The 23,826-nt window shown below is 42.3% G+C and overlaps 1 protein-coding gene across 1 annotated transcript in view; it reads right to left on the bottom strand.

Annotated features, from left to right (window-relative positions):
• LOC122397642 (twitchin) overlaps positions 1 to 23,826 on the bottom strand; it is a 69,094-nt gene that overhangs the window by 31,754 nt on the left and 13,514 nt on the right. The window contains exons 9-49 of the mRNA XM_043396926.1: positions 22,866 to 23,083; positions 22,393 to 22,798; positions 22,133 to 22,305; positions 21,891 to 22,061; positions 21,727 to 21,806; positions 21,480 to 21,645; positions 21,016 to 21,194; positions 20,589 to 20,745; positions 20,377 to 20,427; positions 19,984 to 20,001; positions 19,324 to 19,368; positions 19,200 to 19,235; positions 19,060 to 19,113; positions 18,920 to 18,976; positions 18,749 to 18,796; positions 18,487 to 18,555; positions 13,714 to 13,770; positions 13,559 to 13,615; positions 13,319 to 13,369; positions 13,122 to 13,175; positions 12,961 to 13,017; positions 12,796 to 12,852; positions 12,654 to 12,710; positions 12,511 to 12,567; positions 12,368 to 12,424; positions 12,225 to 12,281; positions 12,082 to 12,138; positions 11,939 to 11,995; positions 11,796 to 11,852; positions 11,653 to 11,709; positions 11,245 to 11,289; positions 11,124 to 11,165; positions 10,822 to 10,977; positions 9,867 to 10,052; positions 9,633 to 9,647; positions 8,307 to 8,486; positions 6,829 to 6,870; positions 4,865 to 4,903; positions 1,206 to 1,353; positions 884 to 1,120; positions 657 to 793 (exon numbers count right to left, since the gene is read on the bottom strand). Coding sequence (XP_043252861.1) covers positions 657 to 793; positions 884 to 1,120; positions 1,206 to 1,353; positions 4,865 to 4,903; positions 6,829 to 6,870; positions 8,307 to 8,486; positions 9,633 to 9,647; positions 9,867 to 10,052; positions 10,822 to 10,977; positions 11,124 to 11,165; positions 11,245 to 11,289; positions 11,653 to 11,709; positions 11,796 to 11,852; positions 11,939 to 11,995; positions 12,082 to 12,138; positions 12,225 to 12,281; positions 12,368 to 12,424; positions 12,511 to 12,567; positions 12,654 to 12,710; positions 12,796 to 12,852; positions 12,961 to 13,017; positions 13,122 to 13,175; positions 13,319 to 13,369; positions 13,559 to 13,615; positions 13,714 to 13,770; positions 18,487 to 18,555; positions 18,749 to 18,796; positions 18,920 to 18,976; positions 19,060 to 19,113; positions 19,200 to 19,235; positions 19,324 to 19,368; positions 19,984 to 20,001; positions 20,377 to 20,427; positions 20,589 to 20,745; positions 21,016 to 21,194; positions 21,480 to 21,645; positions 21,727 to 21,806; positions 21,891 to 22,061; positions 22,133 to 22,305; positions 22,393 to 22,798; positions 22,866 to 23,083 — 3,944 coding nt within the window. The remainder of the gene's footprint in view (positions 1 to 656; positions 794 to 883; positions 1,121 to 1,205; positions 1,354 to 4,864; positions 4,904 to 6,828; positions 6,871 to 8,306; positions 8,487 to 9,632; positions 9,648 to 9,866; positions 10,053 to 10,821; positions 10,978 to 11,123; positions 11,166 to 11,244; positions 11,290 to 11,652; positions 11,710 to 11,795; positions 11,853 to 11,938; positions 11,996 to 12,081; positions 12,139 to 12,224; positions 12,282 to 12,367; positions 12,425 to 12,510; positions 12,568 to 12,653; positions 12,711 to 12,795; positions 12,853 to 12,960; positions 13,018 to 13,121; positions 13,176 to 13,318; positions 13,370 to 13,558; positions 13,616 to 13,713; positions 13,771 to 18,486; positions 18,556 to 18,748; positions 18,797 to 18,919; positions 18,977 to 19,059; positions 19,114 to 19,199; positions 19,236 to 19,323; positions 19,369 to 19,983; positions 20,002 to 20,376; positions 20,428 to 20,588; positions 20,746 to 21,015; positions 21,195 to 21,479; positions 21,646 to 21,726; positions 21,807 to 21,890; positions 22,062 to 22,132; positions 22,306 to 22,392; positions 22,799 to 22,865; positions 23,084 to 23,826) is intronic.

The raw sequence follows: 23,826 nt of genomic DNA, 5'->3' as shown, positions 1-23,826 counted from the left end.
GGGATGATGCCTGAAAACCTTGAGCCAGCTCCAGTTAGTTTCACCCTTCTTGTCTAGAGAAATTCGAAGGACCTCCTCACCCTCCGTTAAGATCACTATTTCCTCCCCGTCTTGATACCAGCTCCTTCCATGCATCTCGCTGTCGTGCAGCGACTACGAAGACAAACGTACAGAGAAGAAAAGTGCCAAGAAAAAAGAAGTAACGCCAATTGGATCGATTCGATTCTACCGTTAAAATCGCTCTTCCGTCGGATACGAAGGGACATCGAATCGTTCTGTTGCGATCGGGAACGATCGTATCGACTCTGTCGTGCGTACTTACCGAAACGATCGTCGATCTCTTCGACTCGAGCACGTAACTTTTTTCCGATTACCGTATCCGACTTCGTGCTTGGACTAATTTCCAATTAAACGACAAGCAACATATAATCGTATGCGCATAGCGTTGTCGAGCTGTTATACGACGATCGCAACTGTCCGATGAACGTGACCAATTAAATGCAACAGATTTACAATTAATCGACATGCGTAACCAATGTAAAATAGACAAAGCCCCTTCAATATATGCCGTACAATTATTTACAATATTTTCTTTCATCGTAATTATTCCTCTTTCTCTTCGTCGGACGAAGATCGTCGAAAATCCGAATACGCACCTTATCCAGTTTCTTCAACGTCGGCATCGGTTTCTCCACCTCCTTCAAGTCTACCTTCTCTTGCTCTTGCTCTTCCCTCGCCCATTTCTGGTACTTCCTCTTCTTCAGCATCGCACGGAAGTCCATTCCACTGGCGTCTACAATCATTATTATTACATGGATTATTACATGAATTCAGGAAGAATTCTCGATTCGAGAAGGAAATGGGGGTGCGAGGCGAATGGTACCGGAAACGTAGAGTTGCATTTCGGCGGAGTCCTCGCCATGGATGTTGCTCACGACGATCTTGTAAGTGCCCTCGTCGTTGGGCTTCGTCTTCCTCATGCAGAGGGTGATCGTATTGGTCTCCGTGTCCGTGAGGAACTTGAATCGGCCACCTTCGATGATCTCGGTGATTCCTTTGTAGAACTTGAAGGTCGGCGCCGGCGAGCCCTCCACCCCGACCGTGAGATACGCCGTCGAGTCTGAGAAATAAAAGTTTCGTCGTTGTTGATATCGAACATTTTGAGTTTCTATGATTAGTTAACGATAAATAGAACGAATCGGTACCTTCGACGGCGGAATAGGATTCCTGGACATCGACGATTTGAGGTGGTCCCGGTGGTCCAACATCTCGAAGAGGTGTGCTCGGCTGATTGATCTTATTCTCGAGGTCCGCCACGCTGGGTCTTCTAACGTCCGCGCTCGGACGACGACGCTGCATCAATCAACCATCGATATATCAACGATCGCGCTCCCGAACAGAGCATAGAAATATTTCTCTTTAGTTTATTAAGCGTCGAAAGCATACGGAAGAAAAGCAAGAAGGCGTAAAAAACAGGCGAACGCACAATTTTCGTCGTCCTACCTGCGACTCTCGAGTTTCAGCGATAAAATAGTTCATAGATTCGAGACACTCGAGGACGAAAATCGTGGACGCCGTTCGGATACACGGTGTGCTCATCGTGCTGAGTCGGTGGGGTGCAAGCAATTAATCGCGCGTTAATCACACAGTTAATTCACCTCGTTAGTAAGAAGCGTTAAACCGCTAACAATGTTAGCCACGACGTTAGGTGTATCGAAGCCGTTAGACGAGGCCAGCCGATACGTCTTTCTTGGCGTGCCTCCGTTAGCGAGACAGAGTCGCGTTCGGGTTCCGTGGTAATTTTTTTCTTTAGCCACACTGACTCCTAGGGCCCTGTCACAACGATAATCAAAGCGATTTAGGTTTCGTTCATCCGTGTAAATCAAGCCTCTATTATTAGAGTGCAATGACAGGGCCTCCGAGTGCACGTCAGCTGAAGGGAAAGGTCAACGCTTGAACAGTTTAACCACTCCGGATTTTACGGTTCATTTTAATTCCGTTTACCAGGTTTTGCATATCTGTAACGCTAGTAAAAACCAGAGCGGTTTGGACGACATATACATAGATGATACGGGTACACATAGGATACACATAAACAATAGGTTGTTTGAGTTACGTGGAGGAAATGTTCTGCTTCGTTGATGCCCGAACACTCGAGAGTTCGGCGAGCAATTGCCAGCAGTTGATCAGTCACATGATTAAACCTACTTCTACGAGAAATACGTCTTCGTACGAGGTTCGTGTTATCGAGTCAGGCAACTTTCGTTCGCGTACAACTGTTCATACATGAATTTAGAAATGTAAACGTAAAGGGAAGATCTCGAGTGGATCTAGAATTTAGTTTCGTTGCTCGCGAATGAAATTTTACCGACTCTGGGCGCCGTAACACGCAAGAAGCGAGTCTCGTTGCGAAATAAGAAGTCAGGGCAACAGGACGATACGATAGAACTCTATTTATGGGAACTAATGGTTTGTCGAACATTTTTCTGGTGTAAATGGTAGAAGAATTTAAAGTAATAATCGACCTGTTGGAACAAGTGGAATTCTACCGTATTGTCATCGATTATTCTACGCGTCGATCGACGGTATTACGAAAATGGAAATCCATGGAGACTCGGAGCCATCGATCGACGCGTCTTACAAATTAGAATAATATAACATGGTGCGAGCAAATAAAAAATAAGCAGTCCGATCGAGATCACGAAGTCCTCAAAGCTAGAAAAGCGACCAAACTTCGTCCTTTTCGCGAATCTTTTATTTGCATCGCCAGTCTGTTAAAGAAATCCGTTGAAACGTAAACGCGTGACGCTTACGGAACTCCTCGATTTTCGTCACGCCATCGCTGTTAGATACAATTTGTTAAACAAATTTCGTGTTTCGTTTAGATACAATTGTGAGAACAATCAACAAGTTTGGGAAACAAAGAAAGAGAGACAGAAAGACAGACAGAGTGAGAGAGTGAGAGAGAGACACAATTGACAATTTCGAGGAACGAATCAAGGGGAAACGGAAGACGCAGTACGAGGGAAACGATGAGAGATTAGTGTTGCTATCGACACATTTTTACCACCTTTTCGTTTTTCAGTCACCGTCGTCTCGAGCACCGCGACGATCTATCTATCTACTACAGACGTATTATAACGATTATGATTATTTACAAGTGTGCACGGCGCACAGTGGGACAGATACACATTCGTAGCGATAAAAAATTAGCGACTGGTGTCCAGATTAAAAACAAAACACAGAAGAAAACTGTCCGCGAACGTTCGCCGTGTTCGTAGATTACGCGGATACATATGGTGAGCACGATAAGTATTTACAAAAATACGTTGTTCATTGTTGGAAATTAGCTCTACGTACAGTCGTTTGCCACGTGAACAAGCAAGACTCGTTTTTAATTGACACGCGCGTCGGGCGCCAAATTCGCCACAGTAGTTTCGCAAAAAAATCGATGACAAAAGTTATCGATCATTGACGATAATTGAAAACAATTTGGAACGCGACTCAGCGGTTAATATAAAAAAAAATTGATTGCCTGATCGAAACAATTCCTTACTACTGCAGCGCGTCTGGCCCCAAACGTGCTCGTACTACTTAAAACATTGACGATGAGACGTACATAAATTTACACACAAAAAAGAATAAACAAAGGCGAATCTCTACACGTTCAAGCATTCCGATTAATAACCTCTCGTTCAACAAACAAAGTTTCTTACCATCATCTAATTTCTACGTTTGGAATGTGCAAAGTATTCGCTCGAACAAAGCAAACGTCTACGCTAACCGCGGGTCGTTTCGACGGCGAACGATCTAACGCCGTGCTCGACGGGCCGACGGCCACTAACTAACAAATAAATAAATAAATATAAACAATCGCGTCGGCCAGCGAGCACGAACGCCCGTCTTCGCCCCCCGGAAACGTCCCTAAGCTCGACGAACGCGCTCCTTGCAAAAGTATGTACATACTATGGCGAACAATTCGGAGCTTTGCGACACGCAACCAAAAGAAACAAAAAATACAGAGTCTTTGGGTACAACGCGCGTATATATACAAGTTTTGCGTACACGTATGAGAAATAACAGTAAATTTGGGCTAACCTCTTTCATATGCACTTCGCCAGGACGGCCGGACTGTACGTCGTGCGTGAAAATGAAAAAAGAAACAAAAAGAAGACGAGAGTGAGGACAGAGAAAAGAAAAAGTTCAAGGTGGGCATCTTTGCGTTCTTTTTGGGCGGGTCTCTCGAAGATGTGTGTAGGGTCTGAAAGGGCGAGACATGACGATTTCCGTCAGATTGTCAGTGTGCTCTCTCGAACACGCAGAATTAGGCCGATGTGGTAGAGACGGATATGCGGGAGATTGGACAGCAGCTGCGATAGCCCCAAAAAATTCAACTAAAAAAAAACTTGTATAGTCGCAGAATTAATAATTATCGGCGCTCCGTGGTTGTATGCGGCATTTTCTTTGCTTCCTGCGCCTGGGGGGTTTCGGGAACATTCGGCTGGTTTTAGTTTTCTCGCTGTTAAACTGCACTTTCTCGCCGCGATCATCGTTCGAAGCTAAAGTCCAAAATGCAAAGGATCAGAATAATATTAATTCAATATGATATCTCTTTGAAATACTTGATGGAAGATCCTCGTCGAAAACTAGCGATTTGCACTTTTGGTTCGAGCGATCTCCGCAGGAAATGTTCAAAAACTCTTTGGGGCGATTGGTGGGGGGCTGGGGACAAAAATAAATATACAAAAAATATTGAGAAAAGTAGTGGGATGACACAGAGGTCCAAAAAAATGGGTAAGAAACATAGAAACATGTCGCAGGTGATGGCAGGTAAGCTTTGTGTTATAGCGAACACAAATCTCACCTTGGCGTCCAAAACCTCGCCGGGCCGCAACCTTCCCAACTGCAAAAAATTACATAGGCGTACGTCAGATGTCTGTGAGATGGTTCGTTCGTTGTCACGGCGATTACACGGGATTCTCGCGTGGGCCGAGAAAGTTGGGGGCGAGGGGTTGAAAAATATCGAAAAAATAAAAAATTGGGTGAACTACAGCCACCGGGGAATCGGTTTTCGATGGTCGATGCGAGTCTTCTTTGCTCCTTGCGTACAGAGACCGGGGTAAAATTGGGAGATGTTAAAGACAGGTTGAAAACCATGGATCGACGCGTTTGCTACCACCGAGAACATAATGACGAGAATCGGTGGTTGCGAACGCGTCGAAAAAAGAACGTCACAAGGGCTAGAGGGACTGTAATCGAGGAAAGACGATCACAAGGTCGGTGGAAATACTCCAGGTTCGCCTTACCGGCTTTCGATAGTGCGTTTGCAGTATTGGCGGTGCAATTGTTCTTGCGGTAAATATCTGCGGTGCACGCCAGCTGACGTAAGTGCTATTAAATCAGCGAACGTACCGGGAATGTCGCATTTTTGTCGATAATCATCTAGAAAGACGTTGCCCGATAAATGTCGACCGACTTTCTCGTCTCGAGAATCGAGGGAATTTCGGGTCCCGTGTTTTAAGGGTTAATTGGACCGGGCGTTTGGTAGAATCGAGATCACGACGTCGCCCGTAAATCTAACGGTTCGCCAAGATGAAGAAGACGTCGAAGTAGAATTAAAAGGGAGCCGGCGGATCCGAGAAAATCGGTCGAGGTATCCGTGACGCCTAACGAGCACGAGTGAACCGAGACACGGCCAGAAATAACGAATCGCGAGAACGACAGGTTGTCCATTGGATCGCCGTGGCTTTTGATTAATCGACGGGCAAAGTATTAAATGCACGGTACCATAAGTCAGAGTCGGCCTCCGACGTCCGTGTAAAATTGATAGTTTCGTCCGAACGGTTGGCAGCGGGTAACAAGTGTTCGTGCCGCTGTTAAAACGCATTCTTACCCGGTGCACACGTACATACGTTATAAGTTAGCGGCTTACCCCCTCGGGGATTCACGTGACGCGAATGTTTGTCGCTTGTCTAGGCATTTGTTAACGCCGATGGCTGTCCTATCGCGACAATGCTTGCCAAAACGTAATCTACGAGCCGCGATCTATGCCAGAGGGGATTCGGAGCCTTGTATGCTAAATGATTTAGGATCGGCCGGTTCTCGAGTCTCTCGTCCCTCGCCAGACGCCCCGCGGATCGTACCTCCATCCCAGTTATCACCATTATTAATTAATATTATTATTGTCACCGATCCGTGACTGGTGCTATTAATATTAAATAGTGATCGTGGTCAATCATTGAGTAGACAGTGCGCATAGACTCGGTTGCAGCAGATCCGTGCCAGGTGCAGTGGTGCGTTGATGCAATGGTGCAATGGTGCATTCTTTTTACGTCAATAATTATTACATTGTAATAGACACGAGTCGAGGCTCCCAAGATCGCGTCGAGGTATCAAAAAAACAGAATCTTCGATCGTTATCGCGATGCACTTCGGAGCCACGACTCGCCTCGACGATCTCGCGACCAATCGTCGATCGAATGCACGAGTGGACGCGATTTCGTCGGACAAGAGTTTCGGTGAGTAGACTGATAAATAATGACAGAGAGTGGTAGCGATGAGCAGGCAGGATTGAACGAAGAGATAGAGAAAGAAAACGGTGTGCGTGGATTCTGTGGAGAGAGAGAGAAAAAAAAAAAACGACAATACCGTGCGTGACACAGGTGCAAAATGGTTCTCTTCGTTCAACGTTCCGGTGAGTGTGTGCGTGAGACATACTGTGTAAGTAAAAGTAAAAGAACAAGTGAGAATGAAATAAGTGCATTTTGGTAGTCGAGTAAGGTTGCAGACGAGGCATTCGCTTTTCTCGTTTTCAGTGATTTCTCTCACCTTGCGCTCGTCCACCACCTCGCCTGGTCGCAGCTTCCTATTCTCCTATGAACCAAACCGTCGTTTACTAATCTGCACATCTTCGATAAATCTGTGTGCATGCGAGTGTGTGCGTGAGTGTGTGTATATATCATGTACGCGCGAACGTTCGTCAAAACACGCGTGCATACGTGTACGAGATTGCTCGACGAAGACGATACGCCGGTCGCGTGTTTCAGCGACATCCTTCCACGTCGTCGGAAGTCCTTTCGGCTACGGATCACTCCAACGGTGTCGCTCCTAGCAAGCAGCGTTCATTTCGCGACTCGTCGCGAAGATCGGGATTCGGTAGGAGGGTATATATGTGGTTTTACAGAAGCTGGGCTGTTTGGACGTTTCACGAACAGGATGCTAGACTAGCTTTTTCACGCTTTGCTGACACTAACACCGACGCGCAGCCCCGCGCTCGTTGTCGTTACCTAGGCGAAACGAGTCGGGGGGCCAGCGTCGTTGGCTATCTAGATCTAAGAGACTATCACGTGTGGGGTCACTAATGTCATCGACATCACTACGAAACTCAAAAAGAAAAAAAACTCCAACAGTTCTAGGGCTAACCAGCAGTAGCCAGTCATCTACCTACGTGTTCATCTAGTTTCTTACGCGGGCTACGGTTCTAGAGGTTTTCGGGTCTTGATCCTTTTGCTCCGGCTCACCCACGATCTCGATTCATTTTTAAACGAATGTTCGATGAAGACGTCGAAGCTGATTCGATATAAATTCGTTTGGTTCCACAAAGAGAAGTGCTGTCGATGTGGAAGTATCGAAGAGCAAAGAGCATCGGATCGATTGCCGTTTGGAAACCAAAGTCGATCGCTCCGGTATCGAAAGCCGAGACCGTGGGTAACTCGCTAGCGTTCCGCTCGAAACGTCAGTCGATTTGCTCCGTTAGACCGTTACTTTTCTCAGCCAATTTCCACACCGGGCCAAACGCGATGATACATGTCCCCGGATCCCTCTGAAACCTCATACGTCGTCGTTTATGATGTACCGCCGATTTCAGCTTTTGGACACGCTCGGTCGCCTCCCGCGAAACCAAAAATTTCTTAGTGAGTAATTACACGAAAATAGGCCCGAACGTGATTATTTTGGGCAGTCATTGGACATCGCGGACTATTAAGAACGTTGCTTGGCAATTTGACAGAAAGATCTCGATTAACAAACATTGCGATAAAATTCGTTCCGCTGATCCGAGACCATTCGATCCTGGACGGAGTCTCGGAGCAAATCGTCCGACTGTTCGAGACCGTGCGACCGCGACGATATTCCGTTTATCGATTATTTATAATCCTCGATGGAGCACGAGAAGATTCGAGTAGTGGAAACGGTCGTAATTCGAGATCGTTCGATCATCTCGAGGGATATCGTCGCGTCGCTCCGGTCGATTGCCAGAAAAGTAGTCGATATACCTTGGAGTCGCAAAAAGATAGCTCGTAACATACCTCGTCACTGATGATCAGACTGGGTCTGCGACCCAATTCTTCGGGTGGTATCAATGAACCACGTCGACTGCTGGTACCGCTACCGGGTATCAGAGATCCCTTTCTGCTTCCAGCCGGGGTCACGTCCTTGATCACTTCGATCTTCGGCGCCTCGGGTGCTTTGATTTCTGGCACTTTCGGCTACGATCACAAGAAAAAACTATCAGCTCCGTTCGCGATCGAAACTCGATGGAATAAGCAGTAGCCGAAGCAATAGCATTCTTTATCGTTCTGGCAGGCGCGATCGACGAAACGCAAAGAGCCAAATTTGTCAAAAAACTGGAACGAGCAGAGTGTGGACCACTGGAAATTTTTATTGTATTTATAAACTTCTCCACTGGTCCACTTTCTCTGTATCCCCAAATATTTGTAAAATAGCAATCATAATGCACATATAACTTGAACATTTCAATCTTGTTTTTCCAACATAAGTTTAATCAACACCTTCGTTATTTAAAAAAAAAAAATTAGAAAACACGAAAGGAGCAACCTGCCAGAGCGCGGCGGCGATCGAGTTTACCAAGTATCGAGATTATCGAGAGCCTTCCGCGGTTCACGGCGACAATGAAACGCGATCACGATCGTCCGGAGATCAAGACTGAATCGAAACTGATCTCTCGAATCGCTCGGGAAATCGAAGGGAGGAGATAGGGTTGCGGGCAAAGAGGGCCGGACACGCAATAACACCGAAAATAGCGATCGACATTTTCTCCATCCTCGTTTTCCACGTCGAAAAATTGGGGGACCCGAAGGGGGTGATATACGATCAGCTATTTGCCAAAATAGTTTCCCCCCTCTGTGACCCGGTGTCCGTATGCAAAACGAGCGGAGGAGGCGAGACCCGCTCACGGGACATTCATCGGTTGCCAAACCGCGAATTTTACTCGTCCGATTATTAGGCTCGATCTCGTCCGCCGTGGTGTCTCGCGTTAATTGCGGTTACCTGCCGGATCGAACGACGGCCGTCGCCGGGTATTTGCGTACGATCTTCGATCGGGAACAGAAAATACGAGCCCGAGGACGCGTGTCCCGATCACGCGTGCGTTCGATGCCGATGATCGGTTCGAAACAACCTGATATTTTTACGCCACTGTCTCCAGGGATTTAGCGGTTGCTACGCGTCCGGTTCTCGATCCCTCCCGAGCTTACGAAATTTTGACGGGCCTCGATCGTACCGCTTTTGGCCGGGGGATTGCAAAATTCTTACATTTTCTTGGGTACAGCGGCGGACAGCGGCTTGGCAAAATCGTTTTCTCATTTTCGTATTAATAACGAACGATTACTCACCTTAGACTCGAATTTCTGCTCGCCCCGCGTGAAAAGAAACATAATTAGTCACTTGTGAAACTCTGACGCGTGGACATATTAGATTACGCACTGTTTTCGAGATTCAATCTTTGATTAGATTCAATTTTACTTCGTACTAAGCTAAAGCCTTAATATTTAAAAAGATCTTTGTTATCCAATCAACTATTGAATACGAACAGTGTTAAAAATGGCGCGGGGAAACTCGTTAATCACCTGAGTGGCCGGTCTGTCGAGCTTGGTTTTGTCGCGAGGCATGCGATCGCCGAAATCGAATTCCTGGGGCTTCTCCAGGACTGGTCTCTCGTAATCCGGGATCTCTGGAAGCTCGTAGGTGCTCTCCTTCGCCGTCTTGGCAGCCTTCATCTTCTTCACTTCGACCTTCTCGGCCTTCTCGGTTTTCTACGCGCCATCAAAACGATAATTAATTCTCGCGATCCGGTTCGGACGTCTTTCTCGTATTTCTGAGCGTTAACATTCAAGCCGTGTTTAGATAGAAGAACATTGACGACAGTAAAGAAGTGATTAAGATCGTTGCGAAGTGAGTGATCTCTCTCCATTCGAGATTACGTATCGCCGTACTGTTTATATTATAATTAGTGGAGGCTGGTCGCCAGTATTGTGAAGTATAGCAGTACCCATCATTCCTGTTATTGCGCGTATTCTTTCGCGTTTTCAAAGATTAAGCGACGAAGAAAAGAAACGACTCGTAGAAGAGTCTGAGAAAACGAGAGTGTCATAAGAGAGATAGTATCGTTGTTATCGACAACATCGAAAAGAGACATTGAGAATAAGCGTAGAGAGTTGTTGGAGTAGAAGAAAGGAAGAAAGGGTTACTGATACGAAGAAGAAAAGATCGAAGAGTTCGGTGTTAGATTTATTGCCACCCTTTGCGTTAAGGGCACATTCTCTACATTAATATTTTGTATCTTCGTGTGGTAATAAAGATGTAGTGTTATTATTATTGACGTGTGATTCTGTGAGTACGAGAAGAAGAGAGAATAACAGAGATTACGAGAAAGTGTGTGTGTTCGTAGAGAATTAGGAGAAAGGTGAGAAGTAGAAATGATCGTAGATCGGGGACAGACGAAGAAGAGCTGTATGTACATTTCCAACATATAGATGCGTAGAGATAGAGAATAATTATTTTGATTCCCTTTCGCAGAGATACCTTCAGTTCAACCGTGCCATTTTCAGACTGCTGAGGCTTTTTAGGCCCCTTGGAAACTGGCTTTAGTTGGACAGCTTGAAAGTTGTCGGATTTAATTTCGTATTTTGGTGGTTTACGAAGTCTTGACTTCTCCTCGGCCGTGTTCGTTGTCAGTTGCTGTGTTTAATATTATCGTTTATTCCAAATGATCGTTGGCAGTTTGTCACGGAAAAACGGAGGAGGAAATGATCTTTCATTAATTAGGGGAATGTCACCGATGTATTTGTGTACGTGTACGCGATGAGAATCAGCGAAATACTCACTTTTAGTTCCACTTTGTTCAATGTCTTCTTCTCCTCCTCGATCTGCAAGTTAAATGAACAATTGCGTATAAGTTAACGCGTTGATTGAGCTTCCACCCTATACTGAAGCAATAGTAATTACCTTAGCTCCAGGCTTGAGACTGAGTTTCCTGGCTTGCAACTCTGACTGTAAACAAACGAAGAAAGCGTTAAACAGGGCAGTACCAAGAGCTCCAAACGGTTACGATTCGCGGAGATGCTGCAATTTAATGATTTGTTATGTTCGTTGCATGTTAAGATGATTCGAACTCAGTTCTTGCTGGAAAAAAAATTGTTACTATGATACAGGCACACTTTCTGCTGGAAAAAAAATATATATTTTGCATTCTCCATGACACGTGCTTTGCGCGATGACATGATGGTGCAGACGTATTAGATGATACACGTTCGTGAAAATTATTATTATTATTATTATTACGTGTGCGATAGTTAGTGTAGTCGTGTGTTACGAGTGAATTTGCACCAAAATTGGGGTGCTGAGTTCGTGTACCTTTGCTTCCTCGGGTTTACCAAGGGTGGTTTTGGGTTTTGGGGCGGGTTCTTCCTTCTAAAAACAAGGATCTTTGTGACGAGTCGTGTCTATGTTTTGTAATGTTCGTGTGTGAAACACAGTGTAACGTATTTGTCATGTACCTTTGCTTCCTCGGGTTTGCCAAGGGTGATTTTGGGTTTTAGGGCGGGTTCTTCCTTCTAAAAACAAGGATCTTTGTGACGAGTCGTGTTTATGTTATGTAATGTTCGTGTGTGAAGCACAGTGTAACGTATTTGTCATGTACCTTTGCTTCCTCGGGTTTGCCAAGTGTGGTTTTGGGTTTTAGGGCGGGTTCTTCCTTCTAAAAAAAAGGATCTTTGTGACGAGTCGTGTTTATGTTATGTAATGTTCGTGTGTGAAGCACAGTGTAACGTATTTGTCATGTACCTTTGCTTCCTCGGGTTTGCCAAGTGTGGTTTTGGGTTTTGGGGCGGGTTCTTCCTTCTAAAAACAAGGATCTTTGTGACGAGTCGTGTTTATGATTTGTTATGTTCGTGTGTGAAACACCGAGTAACGTATTTATCATATACCTTTGCTTCCTCGGGTTTGCCAAGTGTGGTTTTGGGTTTTGGGGCGGGTTCTTCCTTCTAAAAACAAGGATCTTTGTGACGAATCGTGTTTATGTTATGTAATGTTCGTGCGTGAAACACCAGGTAACGTATTTGTCATATACCTTTGCTTCCTCGGGTTTACCAAGTGTGGTTTTGGGTTTTGGGGCGGGTTCTTCCTTCTAAAAACAAGGATCTTTGTGACGAGTCGTGTTTATGATTTGTTATGTTCGTGTGTGAAACACCGAGTAACGTATTTATCATATACCTTTGCTTCCTCGGGTTTGCCAAGTGTGGTTTTGGGTTTTGGGGCGGGTTCTTCCTTCTAAAAACAAGGATCTTTGTGACGAATCGTGTTTATGTTATGTAATGTTCGTGCGTGAAACACCAGGTAACGTATTTGTCATATACCTTTGCTTCCTCGGGTTTACCAAGTGTGGTTTTGGGTTTTGGAACGGGTTCTTCCTTCTATAAAATAAAAAGGGATTTTGTAGAGGGTCGTGGTTATGCTTGCAACGCAAGTGTGTGTAATTAAGGGTGTATTGTCGTGTACCTTCGCCTCCTCGGGTTTACCAAGTGTGGTTTTGGGTTTTGGAACGGGTTCTTCCTTCTAAAAAAACGAACGCGTCGCGTGTAGTGTCCATTTCGTGAAATGTGTTACGCGAAAAAAGTTGCTCGTGTAAAAAAAAGGATAAGTTTAAAAAACAATCTCATGTACCTTGGGTTCTTGGGGTTTACCAATGGCAGTCTTGGTTTTCGTGGCGAGTTCCTCTTTCTAAAAATCAACAGTCTCGTGTATCGTACTTGTCAATGTTTAGGAATCTATGCAAAAATGGATTGAGCATCGTATGCTGTGAAAAGTGTGTGTTTTGTGTGTACCTTTGGCTCTTCGGGTTTACCGAGAGTGGTTTGTGGTTTAGCGGGTTCTGTCTTCTGCAAATCAATTGCATCGAGTAAGGTATATTTGTGAGAGTGAACGTACTGTGTGGAATTAAAGTTTGTATCGTTTTTTTCTTTCTTTAGTGTATCATGTTTGTGAAAATGCACGTATGACAATATTATTATCGCTTGGGTACCTTCGTTTCCTCTTTTCCAACGGTCTTCGTTTTAAGGCTGACCTCCTGCTTCTTCTAGAAAAATATGGAAAGGATAATATACGCTTGCATTTCATCACGTGTGTTGCGTTAATGCGACAAATGGACACGATTAATCCAAATCACAGCAATTTCCTTTCAGAAAATGAGAACTAATATATCGATAATTACATAACGTTTGAGAGAATCGTGTGTATTCATTGTGCAAGGAATATTTTGTACCTTTGTTTCATCAGGAACAGAGTCCTTTTGTTTTGTGTCTAACTTGGGTTCGTGATCCTGGATAATATTCACACGAATGAATAAGAATAACATAAGTAGAACATATACATAATAAAACATAAAGAATGCAAGTATCGTGTCTCTGTTCCCTGTACCTTAGACCCGTCCGTTGATTTTGTCGATGATCTACGTCTCGTGGTAGGTTCTTTCTTCTAAAATCGTAAACAAAAAAAAAGTTAAAAAAAACACAAACACACACATACGCATCGTTGCACAAAAAAAAAAAAAAATTATACCTTGCCCACATCGTCAATTTTGCGAGAGGTAACTTTGGGTTTCGCTACTTCTTTCTAAAACGATTAAATAAATTGTATAAAACTGTAATAACGTCAAGTGTTGTATGTTTGTATCGTGTACCTTGTCCTTTTCGGTTCTTTTACGAGTTGTTTTTAATTTCGGTTTAATCTCCTCCTAAAAAGCGTGTATTTATCAATTTAATATACATTTACGCGTTCGTGGATATGGGAATACGTTTTTTATTCTACCTCTGGTTTGTCAGTCGATTTAACTAGCAGTGGTTCTGATTTAGATTCCGAGGAATCTGTTCTGTCGTTCGTGTAATTCGATTTTGGTTTCCGAGCGTCCTAAAATGTGTTATTAAATATCGTTTAAATCGCTAACAGCGGAAATCGAAAAGTTTCTTTTGAAATGCGTTGTATACCTCCTTCCAAATTGGTTTAATTTCGCAATCTTGCGGCCTATCCGCCCAGATGTCCTACAAAATTGTTTGCCCGATTATATTTAACTCGATCGTGCGAGTATATCGCGAGAAAATTTAAGTATTCGAGTAGAACATGCTACGAGTACCTCTATCTCATCGTTCGACTCTTCTATGTATGGTTTAGGCGTTTCTTTTAGCTCGTCCTGCGAATTTAACGTATGTAAAATCATTGTTACACTAAACCGTATAGTTATTTAATTGTTTTTCAGTTACACACGAACCTCGGTATTCCGAATAGAATTAACTTTGCGATTTCGTGGCCAATCTGCCCAGATATCCTAAAAGTGTTCGTTTTTTAATACTGATTTCTTATGGTACGTTAAAAATATTAAAAAAAAATTGACTACCTCAATTTCATCGCGCGGTTTATCAACGCGTGGCTTCATAATAGGTTTTAACATGTCCTAAAATGTGTTATGTGATTTAAAATCTGTACTATTTTACCATGTAAATATGTGTGTAATTGTTCAGTGTACCTTGAGCTCTTTAATAGATATTACTTCGCGATCGTTTGGCCTATCCGTCCAAACATCCTAAAATACGATGGATCCATTAACATTCTCCCCTTGCATGACAATAAATATTTTGTTTAAAAGTATAAAAAAAAAAAACTACCTCAATTTCATTTCGTGACTTCATGATAGGTTTTAACGTGTCCTAAAATATGTTATGTAATTAGAAAATGTATACTATTTTGCCATGTGTAATGTGTGTATCAGTTGTTTGTTGTACCTTGAGTTCTTTAATAGATATCATTTTGCGATCGTTTGGCCTATCCGCCCAAATATCCTAAAATACGTGGATTCGTTAATAGACATTGATCTCTTACGTGGCATTAGACATAAAAAAAATGATAAAAAAATTGACTACCTCGATTTCATCGCGAGGTTTATCAACGCGTGGCTTCATAATACGTTTTAACGTGTCCTAAAACGTGTCATGTGATTAAAAATACGGTCATCGACATTCTCCTCTTGCATGAAAATAAATATTTAAAAAAAAACTACCTCCATTTTATCGCGTGGTTTATCATTATGCAACTTCGCGGTGGATTTCAACGTGAATGGATATTTAAAATACGCCATCCGATTAGAAATGTGTCCTACTACAGTGTCGCGTGTACCGTGTATCGATTTCTGCTGAATCTCGTCTTTTTTCACAGATCCTAGATCGCGATCCTTCGGCTTATCTGCCCAAATATCCTATAATATTTCCATTCTATAATATCGATCTACATTTGACGTTAAAAAAATATATGAATGATCGCTCGAAGCTACCTCTACTTCGTCATCCAATTCGTGCGATTGTGGCTTAAATTTAGCTGCTAGTGTGTCCTAAGAAAAAAAAAAAGAGTAAAAAAACTGCAATGGAAAGAATAGTGTCGCGTGTGATGCGATCGACAGTGTCGTGTACCTTGCCATTTTTAATCAGTGTACTCCTGTGTTCACTGATTCGTGGTGTAACGGTGACCTAAAATAATTGTCAATGCTTATGTTAATGTTATGCTAATGCTATCGATGAATGTGTGAACGTGTGTCGTGTACCTCGGCGTCTTTGATAGGCCAGTGTGTGTGTGGCTTAAGGTTGTGTGACGAGTCGTGTGATTCCTAAAATCATATCCTCGTAAGTAACGAAGAACGACCGCCGAGAAGTATGAATAAAATATTTTAAGTGTTTTACTACTATCGAAACATATTTGGTTTTTCACGAGACAACGATGTACCTCTACTATTACCGTGGCAATGTATTTTCGTGGTTCCGGTACCGATTTCGGGGAGTCCTAGAAAACAAAAGTCGCGACATGAACGGGGAAGAACCGCGATATTCGCGAAGTCTGACATTATTTGCAACATTCTGTACCTCTCTCTTTCTAATGGGTTTTATTTCGGGGTCTCTTGGCACCGACGCCCAGATATCCTACAAGTATCAATCTCTATAAGTATTTTTACCATTAGCGATAATATTAGATCGAGTTTCTTTCGACAAATCGTTTACCTCGATTTCGTTCTCTGGTTCGGACGCATCTTGCCTAACGTCCTCTTTGGACGGAGTCTACAATAATATTGGTGATTTTTAAACGTATTTTAAAGATCTGACCGATTTCTATTGCAACATTGAAATTGATGGTTCCACTTTAGCTAAATATTTTACTCTTTACAAGAGATCTCGAATTTACACAGTAAAATTTCGATTATATAGCGTACTCGAGGCTGAGGCAATGCCAAAAAATAAAAAAAGCCACATAATTGGATCTACATATGAAGTGATTAACAAATTTCTGGGCACACAAAATAATTTCGATAAAGAATTTTTTTCTCGAAAATGATTAGGATTTCGAGAGTATGTCTATTCACCAAAAATGATTGTAATTGACCCTCGGAACCGAGAATAATTTTTTCAGAACGATTTGAAATTTTTTTTTTCGCCGATGTTTGTCCATCTTTCTGAATTTTTTTCTCGAAAGTGCGTAGGATTTCGAGGGTATGTCTATTAACCAAAAATGATCGTAATTGACTCCCTCGACCAATTATAATTTTTTTTGGAACGATTTGAAATCTTTTTTTTTGGGCGATGTCTGTTCACATTTCTGAATTTTTTTCTCGAAAGTGCGTAGGAATTCGAGGGTATGCCTATTCACCAAAAATGATCCTAATTGACCCTTGGAACCGAAAATAATTTTTTCAGAACGATTAAAAATTTTTTTTTTTCGTCGATGTTTGCCCACCTTTCTGAATTTTTTTCTCGAAAGTGCGTAGGAATTCGAGGGTATGCCTATTCACCAAAAATGATTCTAATTGACCCTTGGAACCGAAAATAATTTTTTCAGAACGATTTAAAATTTTTTTTTTTCGCCGAGAAATTTAGGCACCTACCCCCTGTCGATTTTCCTTAAAAATTGGTTTCTCATTTTTAAAAAATTTGTTTGACGCGCTACAGAAAAATTGTTCAGTACTTTTTTGCAGGTACCCATGAGCTCTACTTCAGAAAAAAATTTCAGTGAAATATATTCACTATTGTAGGAGTTATGGTCGTTTGAAAATTGGACCGCTTTTATGGAGTTTTTCTCATTTTACGGGGTCAAGGAGTAACTTTTCCAATATTTTTAGAATTTCTACACATTCTTCACTAAAATACGCGTTGATTGCTTTTTGAAATATTAAAATCGTCCAATCCGTTCAGAAGTTATAACGTTTTAAAGATATGTATGAAATTTCAGGGAAACATATCAACGGTATGGTCAGACATAGGTTCGGTAATGAATTTTTTTCTCGAAACTGCGTAGGATTTCAAGGGTATGTCTATTGACCAAAAATGATTGCAATTGACCCCCACAACTAAAAATAATTTTTTCAGAACGATTTGAAATTTTTTAATTCCGTCGACTACTCGAATTTTTTTCTGGAAAGTGAGTAGGATTTCGAGGGTATGTCTATTGACCAAAAATGATTGCAATTGACCCCCGGAACCGAGAATAATTTTTTCAGAACGATTTGAAATTTTTTTTTTCACCAAAATGAAACCACCTATTTCAATGTCACTCTGTGAACAATTTTGACAATTTCTGTGCAATGTTTCTACCTTCTCGTTCTCCGATCTTCGTGTAAACATGTGAAACGTCGAGTACGATTCACCCTGAAAGGATGCGTTGTATTTTAATTCCTATTAATCGAGTCATGTAAAAGGGGACTCTAACGAGTGCATTTAGTGTGTTTTGTGTACCTTTGTGTAGTGAACGGGTGTGTTTTCTAATTTCGTCGAGACCTTTTTACCCGTTTAAAATATTAAAATAATAAAACAAAAATCGTAGGACTCTTTCCTTCGTAAGATTCTCCCACTTTTCTTTAATTCTCATTTTATCCCTATCCTCTGCACTTTTACATGCATACAAAAAGAAACCAAATGTTAAGTACTAAATACTACTAGCCTTCTTATGTCATTTTTGAGAAGGTCGAACACAACACAAGGTACTTACGCTTTCGGTAATAAAAACAAAATTGTTTCGATTTTTTTTAATATCTCAACCAAAGAACAACTGTTAGCACACATACTAATCTCGCTACGGGAATGATCAAATTTACAGGGACAGTACGGGGGAAGTTAAAACAACAATTAACAGAATAATATTAATTAAAATGTGGTTTCTTACCTTCTCTTCCGTCACCTTCTTCTCAACGATGGACGATCGCCGGCTTTCCGTCTTGACTTCCTCCTCGGTCTGTTTTCACGCAAATAAAAAATTATTAGCACCACGATTTACTTATTCTCATTTAGTACATTGCAAGTGTTGCATTGTGCATCATTTCAAATGGTGGAACCTTCCTCCGAAAAAATTTCCATGTGTTTCATTTTGGAATAACAGTTGTAAATATTATGTTTATTGTATGTTTAATTGGTCAGTGCTCGTGTACCTTTTGAAAAGAATAGCGTCGCGGTGTCGTGGAGCCATCTTCGCTAATCTACGTGTGTACAAAAAAAAATAAATAAAAATTTGGATATCTAAGAGGTAGCCAAGTGTCTTAGCGGTAATTGTGAATTCCTCGAGTGTGCATATGTTTATTTAAATAAATGCGAAGTTTAACCTTTTCCTCGGTTGACACCAGAGAACTTCTTCGGCTTTCCGTTCGCAATTCTTCGACCTGCAAGTGAAACAATAATAAACAAATTACTATGACGTTTTCTTCCAATCATTTTCAAACGATTCAGTAGACACGACACTCACTCTGCTGATAGACTGCTTGCGAGACACCGTTTTCTCCGCTTTTAACGTTGTCTCCTGAAACACAAAGAATCAAGTCGTACCAATACGTAGGCAAGAATATTCCAATATAATAGATTATTCGAACGAAAGCTCATGCTTGCCTCTTTCTTTTCTTCTTGCTTTTTCACGACCTGTTTCTGTAAGCACAAATTTCATTCGATCGAATTACAAGATTCTCGTTATTACACTTCGAGCGAATTTTAAACATTCGAAAAACACAATTACCTTTTCCGGTTCCTTCTTTTCCACGGCTTTCTCTTCCGGTTTCTTCTACACGTAGAAAAAAGACACGGGGCAGATATTAATATTTTTCATTCGCAGTTTAAATACTATAAACTATGGCAAGCAAAAATTATATTCCCGAATATTCATACCTTGATTATTCTAAACTATTTACGTCTTACACAAAGTCACAAACAAACTTTAACACGTGCAAGTGTACTTAGAATTCTAAAGAAAACAGAACACAACGCGAAACATGCTGCAAAGGAAAATGGAGGTTTTTGAAGTTTCATAGCCCAGCTTCTATGGAAAGGGTACTAAAAGTTCTATAAAAACGCTTCGCTGGAAAGTATAAGCATTTCATTAGTAAAGCTGAAAAGAAGAGAATAGTTTGTTTAGTAAAAGCTGAAAGAGAAGGAATAGTTTAATTAGAAAAAGCTGAAAGAGATAGAATAGTTCGTTTAGAAAAAGCTGAAAAAAGCATTTCGTATATCAGCCACGCATTAACTCGCCAAAATATAACAGCGTTAATAAATAATACCGTCATAAGACAGTGTGGTGTTCGCATAAGCTCACTAATTGGTCGCAAAGCAATAGAAAGACCGATCTAATAGTTCGAGCGCATACTTTGCCAATTCCGAATGTTCGACACGTGTCACTCACCTGAAGAACTTCCAATTTCTGAAACAAAAAGGCAAACAATATCGTTAGAAACAATCACAGGGGATCAAAATATATTTCGACCACTAGTTTCTATTTCTTTTACAACCGACTGCTTAAGAGTACCTTATGTTATATTTTATAGCTGCGCAACTACAGAATATTATTCATTTATTTTGTTCTGCTTGGACATTAAATGCCATAATAAACACACAGGGAACTGAATCAAACGAAAGGGGGCATAAAACATTGGCAAACTCAACGATCACAAGGAACCATATAGGGTTTGTATTTTTCTAAATCAACATAGTGTAGACGAGTCTCTCGTAGTCATATGAAAACGATAATTTCGTTCAAGAATTCGTGTTCAAAATAAAAACAAAAATTGTTTCGTACCTTCTTGGGGCCAGGTTTGTCGATACCGTTCTGTTTGTTGTCAGGTATATCCTTGAAAATAATAAAAAAAAATTTTGATACATTTTTCACGGGAAAAGGAATCGCCCGTGGCAAAAACTATAGAGAAAAAATAGTTCGATACGCGTTTCTGTGGAAAATGTGAAGAAATACGTCGAGAATATATTTTTTTGTGTTGCGTGTGTATTGTGTACCTCTGTTTGCGAAACTGTGTCTGATTGTGAGTCTGGCACTTCGGTAATTGGCTCCGCGACGCTGGATTCGATTACACTCACCACATCCTCTTCTTCCTCCTCCTCCTCGACGATACTTTCCTCGTAATCGTCCCCCTCGTCGTCGCTCCAGGGCGAGCTAATTACCTTTTGCATCGCAATATCGAAATGCATTTCTAAAGAGCCGATTTACCATACCGAACGAAACGAAAAGTTAATCTGCTGAACAAGTATCGCAAAATCTTCGTGAAGGGAAGAAATTAAGTTTTCGTTCGTGTGATTATGTTTGAAGTGTGTATGTAAGGGACGAATGTAGCGAATGTTAATTACAGTGGTGATTTAAACACTAGGAGAAGGGACACAAAATGTGAGTAAGCCCTTTTGATTGCAGAATTTGCACGATGACAACAGTTTTACCTTCTCTTCTTTCTTTTCTTCCTTCTTCTCCACTTTCTTCTCCACTTTCTTTTCCTCCTTCTTTTCCTCCTTCTTTTCCTCCTTCTTTTCTTCCTTCTTTTCTTCCTTGACCTCCTCCTTCTTTTCAACCTTCTTCTTCTTCTTTTCTTCCTCTTCCTCCTCCTCCTTCTTCTACAATATGCACGAGGAATGGCATGCAACATTCAGGGGTAACAACCGTTTCGCGAAAACATGTTTTATTGTCACTGGAGGGTTTCAATTTAGGGAGCAACATCAACGATTCTGGGGATCGACTAGTTTCAATCGAGATTCTTTAAAGTTATAACAGGAGGAATTGTAACACTGAACGACAGAGGGGTGATTTTAAACAGAGACAGGACAGAATTCCCATCCGAATAACAAATTTTAAATAACGAATGAAAGATAAATTGTATTTAAGATCCCCAAATTTCTTACCTTGACAACCAGTCGAGCGGACGATTCGTCTTGGCCGAAATCATTGCTGACTACAACCTTGTAAGTTCCAGAGAACGAAGTGGTGGTGGACGAAATGTTCAATTTCATATCCGTGCCGTTAAAGGATATCATAACGTCCTTGGAGGATTTTATTACCGTCGAATCTCTGCAGAAACAATTACATAAATCAGTCTAAACAAGAGTACGGATGAAATACAGTACCGTTCGTATTGATTGATCAATTCACCTGTACCACGTGATGGTCACTTTACGATCTAGCTTCGAGAGACTAGCGACGAATTCGATCGATTTGCCCTCCTCGATCGTCTGTAAACCAGATGGGAAATATTTGTTTTAATCATTTCATTGGTTGATCGTATACAGCACATTTTAGGGGCCAGTGGAACTTACCACGGACTTGAGACCGGACGCGATCTTTGGTTTCTCGCCTTCCTCCATGATTTCCGTCACTTCCACAACCTGGGAGGTTGCTTCACCCTTCTCGTTACGAGCTACCAACTTGTAGATACCCTTGTCGGTGGCTGACACTTGCTCGATTTCTAATTTCACAGCAAACTCTCCCTACGAAAGCAATAAATTTCCTCTTTGATACTTTCTCTTTGATCTTTCGAGACATTACGGTTGTTACGCACCTCTTTCACTTGTTCCACGTGCACTTTGTGCCTGGTGTCCTCCTTTACGGCTTGCGTTTCCTTGAACCAAGTGCAATCCGGCGTGAACTTGGAAAGAACGTGACACTCCACTATCACAGTCCTCTTCTTCACGATCTTCACGACCTTCGGTTTCTCCTTAATCACAGGTATAACTGAAATCGTAGATAAAAAACGCGGGATAAATAGACGACCAGAGTCAGGATCAAGAATTCAAAGAAGACTATGGGAGTATAGCTTACTTTCAACGTTAAGCGTAAGATTGGCGTTCAGTTCCCCGAGGGCGTTCTTGATGTTGCATTTGTACAAGCCAGAATCCTCTGGACCGGGATCGTTCAGGGTCAATTTAATATAGTAAATATCTTCCTTCTCCTGGATAATACTGATCGAGATTTTCGAAGACTCCTTCACCACCTGGCCGGCGTGGGTCCACACGATTTCCGGTTTCGGGCTCGCCTTCACTTTGCAATCCATTATTACGAGTTTGCCCTGATTTTGCGACTGTATGCGGGGCTTCTCGACGAAGGTCGGACCGTCGCCTTCCGGTTCCGGTTCAGCCTCGATGTTCAGGTTCAGATTCGCGTTGCTCTCGCCGTATTCGTTTTGCACGTGACACCTGTATGTGCCGCCGTCTGGCGCCGAAGGGTCCTGCAGACATTTTAATTCTCAATGATCGAAACTCTATTCGACGTTAGAAATTTGTATGGTTGCTCACCTTGATCTCCATGATTAATTCGTAAACGTCCTCCTCGACGGTCTTCGTCTTGATCGAGATCTTGGAGGATTCCTTGACGACGTTGGTCCCGCGGAACCACGTGACTTCCGGCTTTGGGTTCGCCTTGCATTTGCACTTCATCGTGATCAAGGTACCGGTTTCGTTCGGAATGATACGCGGTTTCTCGACGAACGTCGGCGCGAAACCAGGTCCTTCTTCTGCATCTTGGGAAGATCCACGATTAGGCAGGATCGCGTGTAAAACGGTCGGGGTACGGCGGCTGCCGCGTACTCGGTCGGAAACCGTCTCCCCGGATCGCAATTCCCGGCGCAGCGACGCGGGAAATTGAGATCGGGCCGCCGAGAAAGGGTTTCGATCTCGGTTCCCTTTCGCGATTAGTCAAAATCTCGACGATATTAGTTCAACTGCCTTTCCCCGATCCTCGTCTGAATTTTCGGGGCCGTCCGATTTCTCTCGAAATTCAGACCAGAATCGGGAATTTAAGAAGCAACGAGAGAAGGACTCCACGATTAGTTAGCGATAGCGCAACGTACTTACCTGTCCCTCGGCAAACGATGCAACCGGAAAACCTGTACCGTTTTTCGTACGCGCGCGCCAATTACGCGAAACACTGTTCTCGCGTACGGGGAACGATCCCGAGAGGAAAAACGTGCTAGGAGACAGAACGAACGGGTTCGAGGGGGTCTTCTCGTTGGTCTCTCTGGCCGATTCACAAAAAACAAAACGCCTCGAACATTCGAGTAAAGGTATCGTTCCGCGTTGGAAAAGATCGAAAGGTCGGGGATTTTGGTGAAATTGACGCGCAACGTGATTTATTATTTATTAATTAGTAAAAACCGGAAGGCGTATCAATTTCATCGAAATCCCCGAGATACGTCGCTCTCGCGCGAAACGATCCATACGTGAAATAGAAAGTGTGGAGGAACCAACGAGAACTGCT

This window comes from Colletes gigas, unplaced genomic scaffold (assembly GCF_013123115.1).
Source record: "Colletes gigas isolate AHSC1104 unplaced genomic scaffold, ASM1312311v1 Colletes_gigas_Sc00010, whole genome shotgun sequence".
Classification (NCBI taxonomy): Eukaryota; Metazoa; Arthropoda; class Insecta; order Hymenoptera; family Colletidae; genus Colletes; species Colletes gigas.
This window is presented reverse-complemented; position numbering and strand designations above follow the sequence as displayed.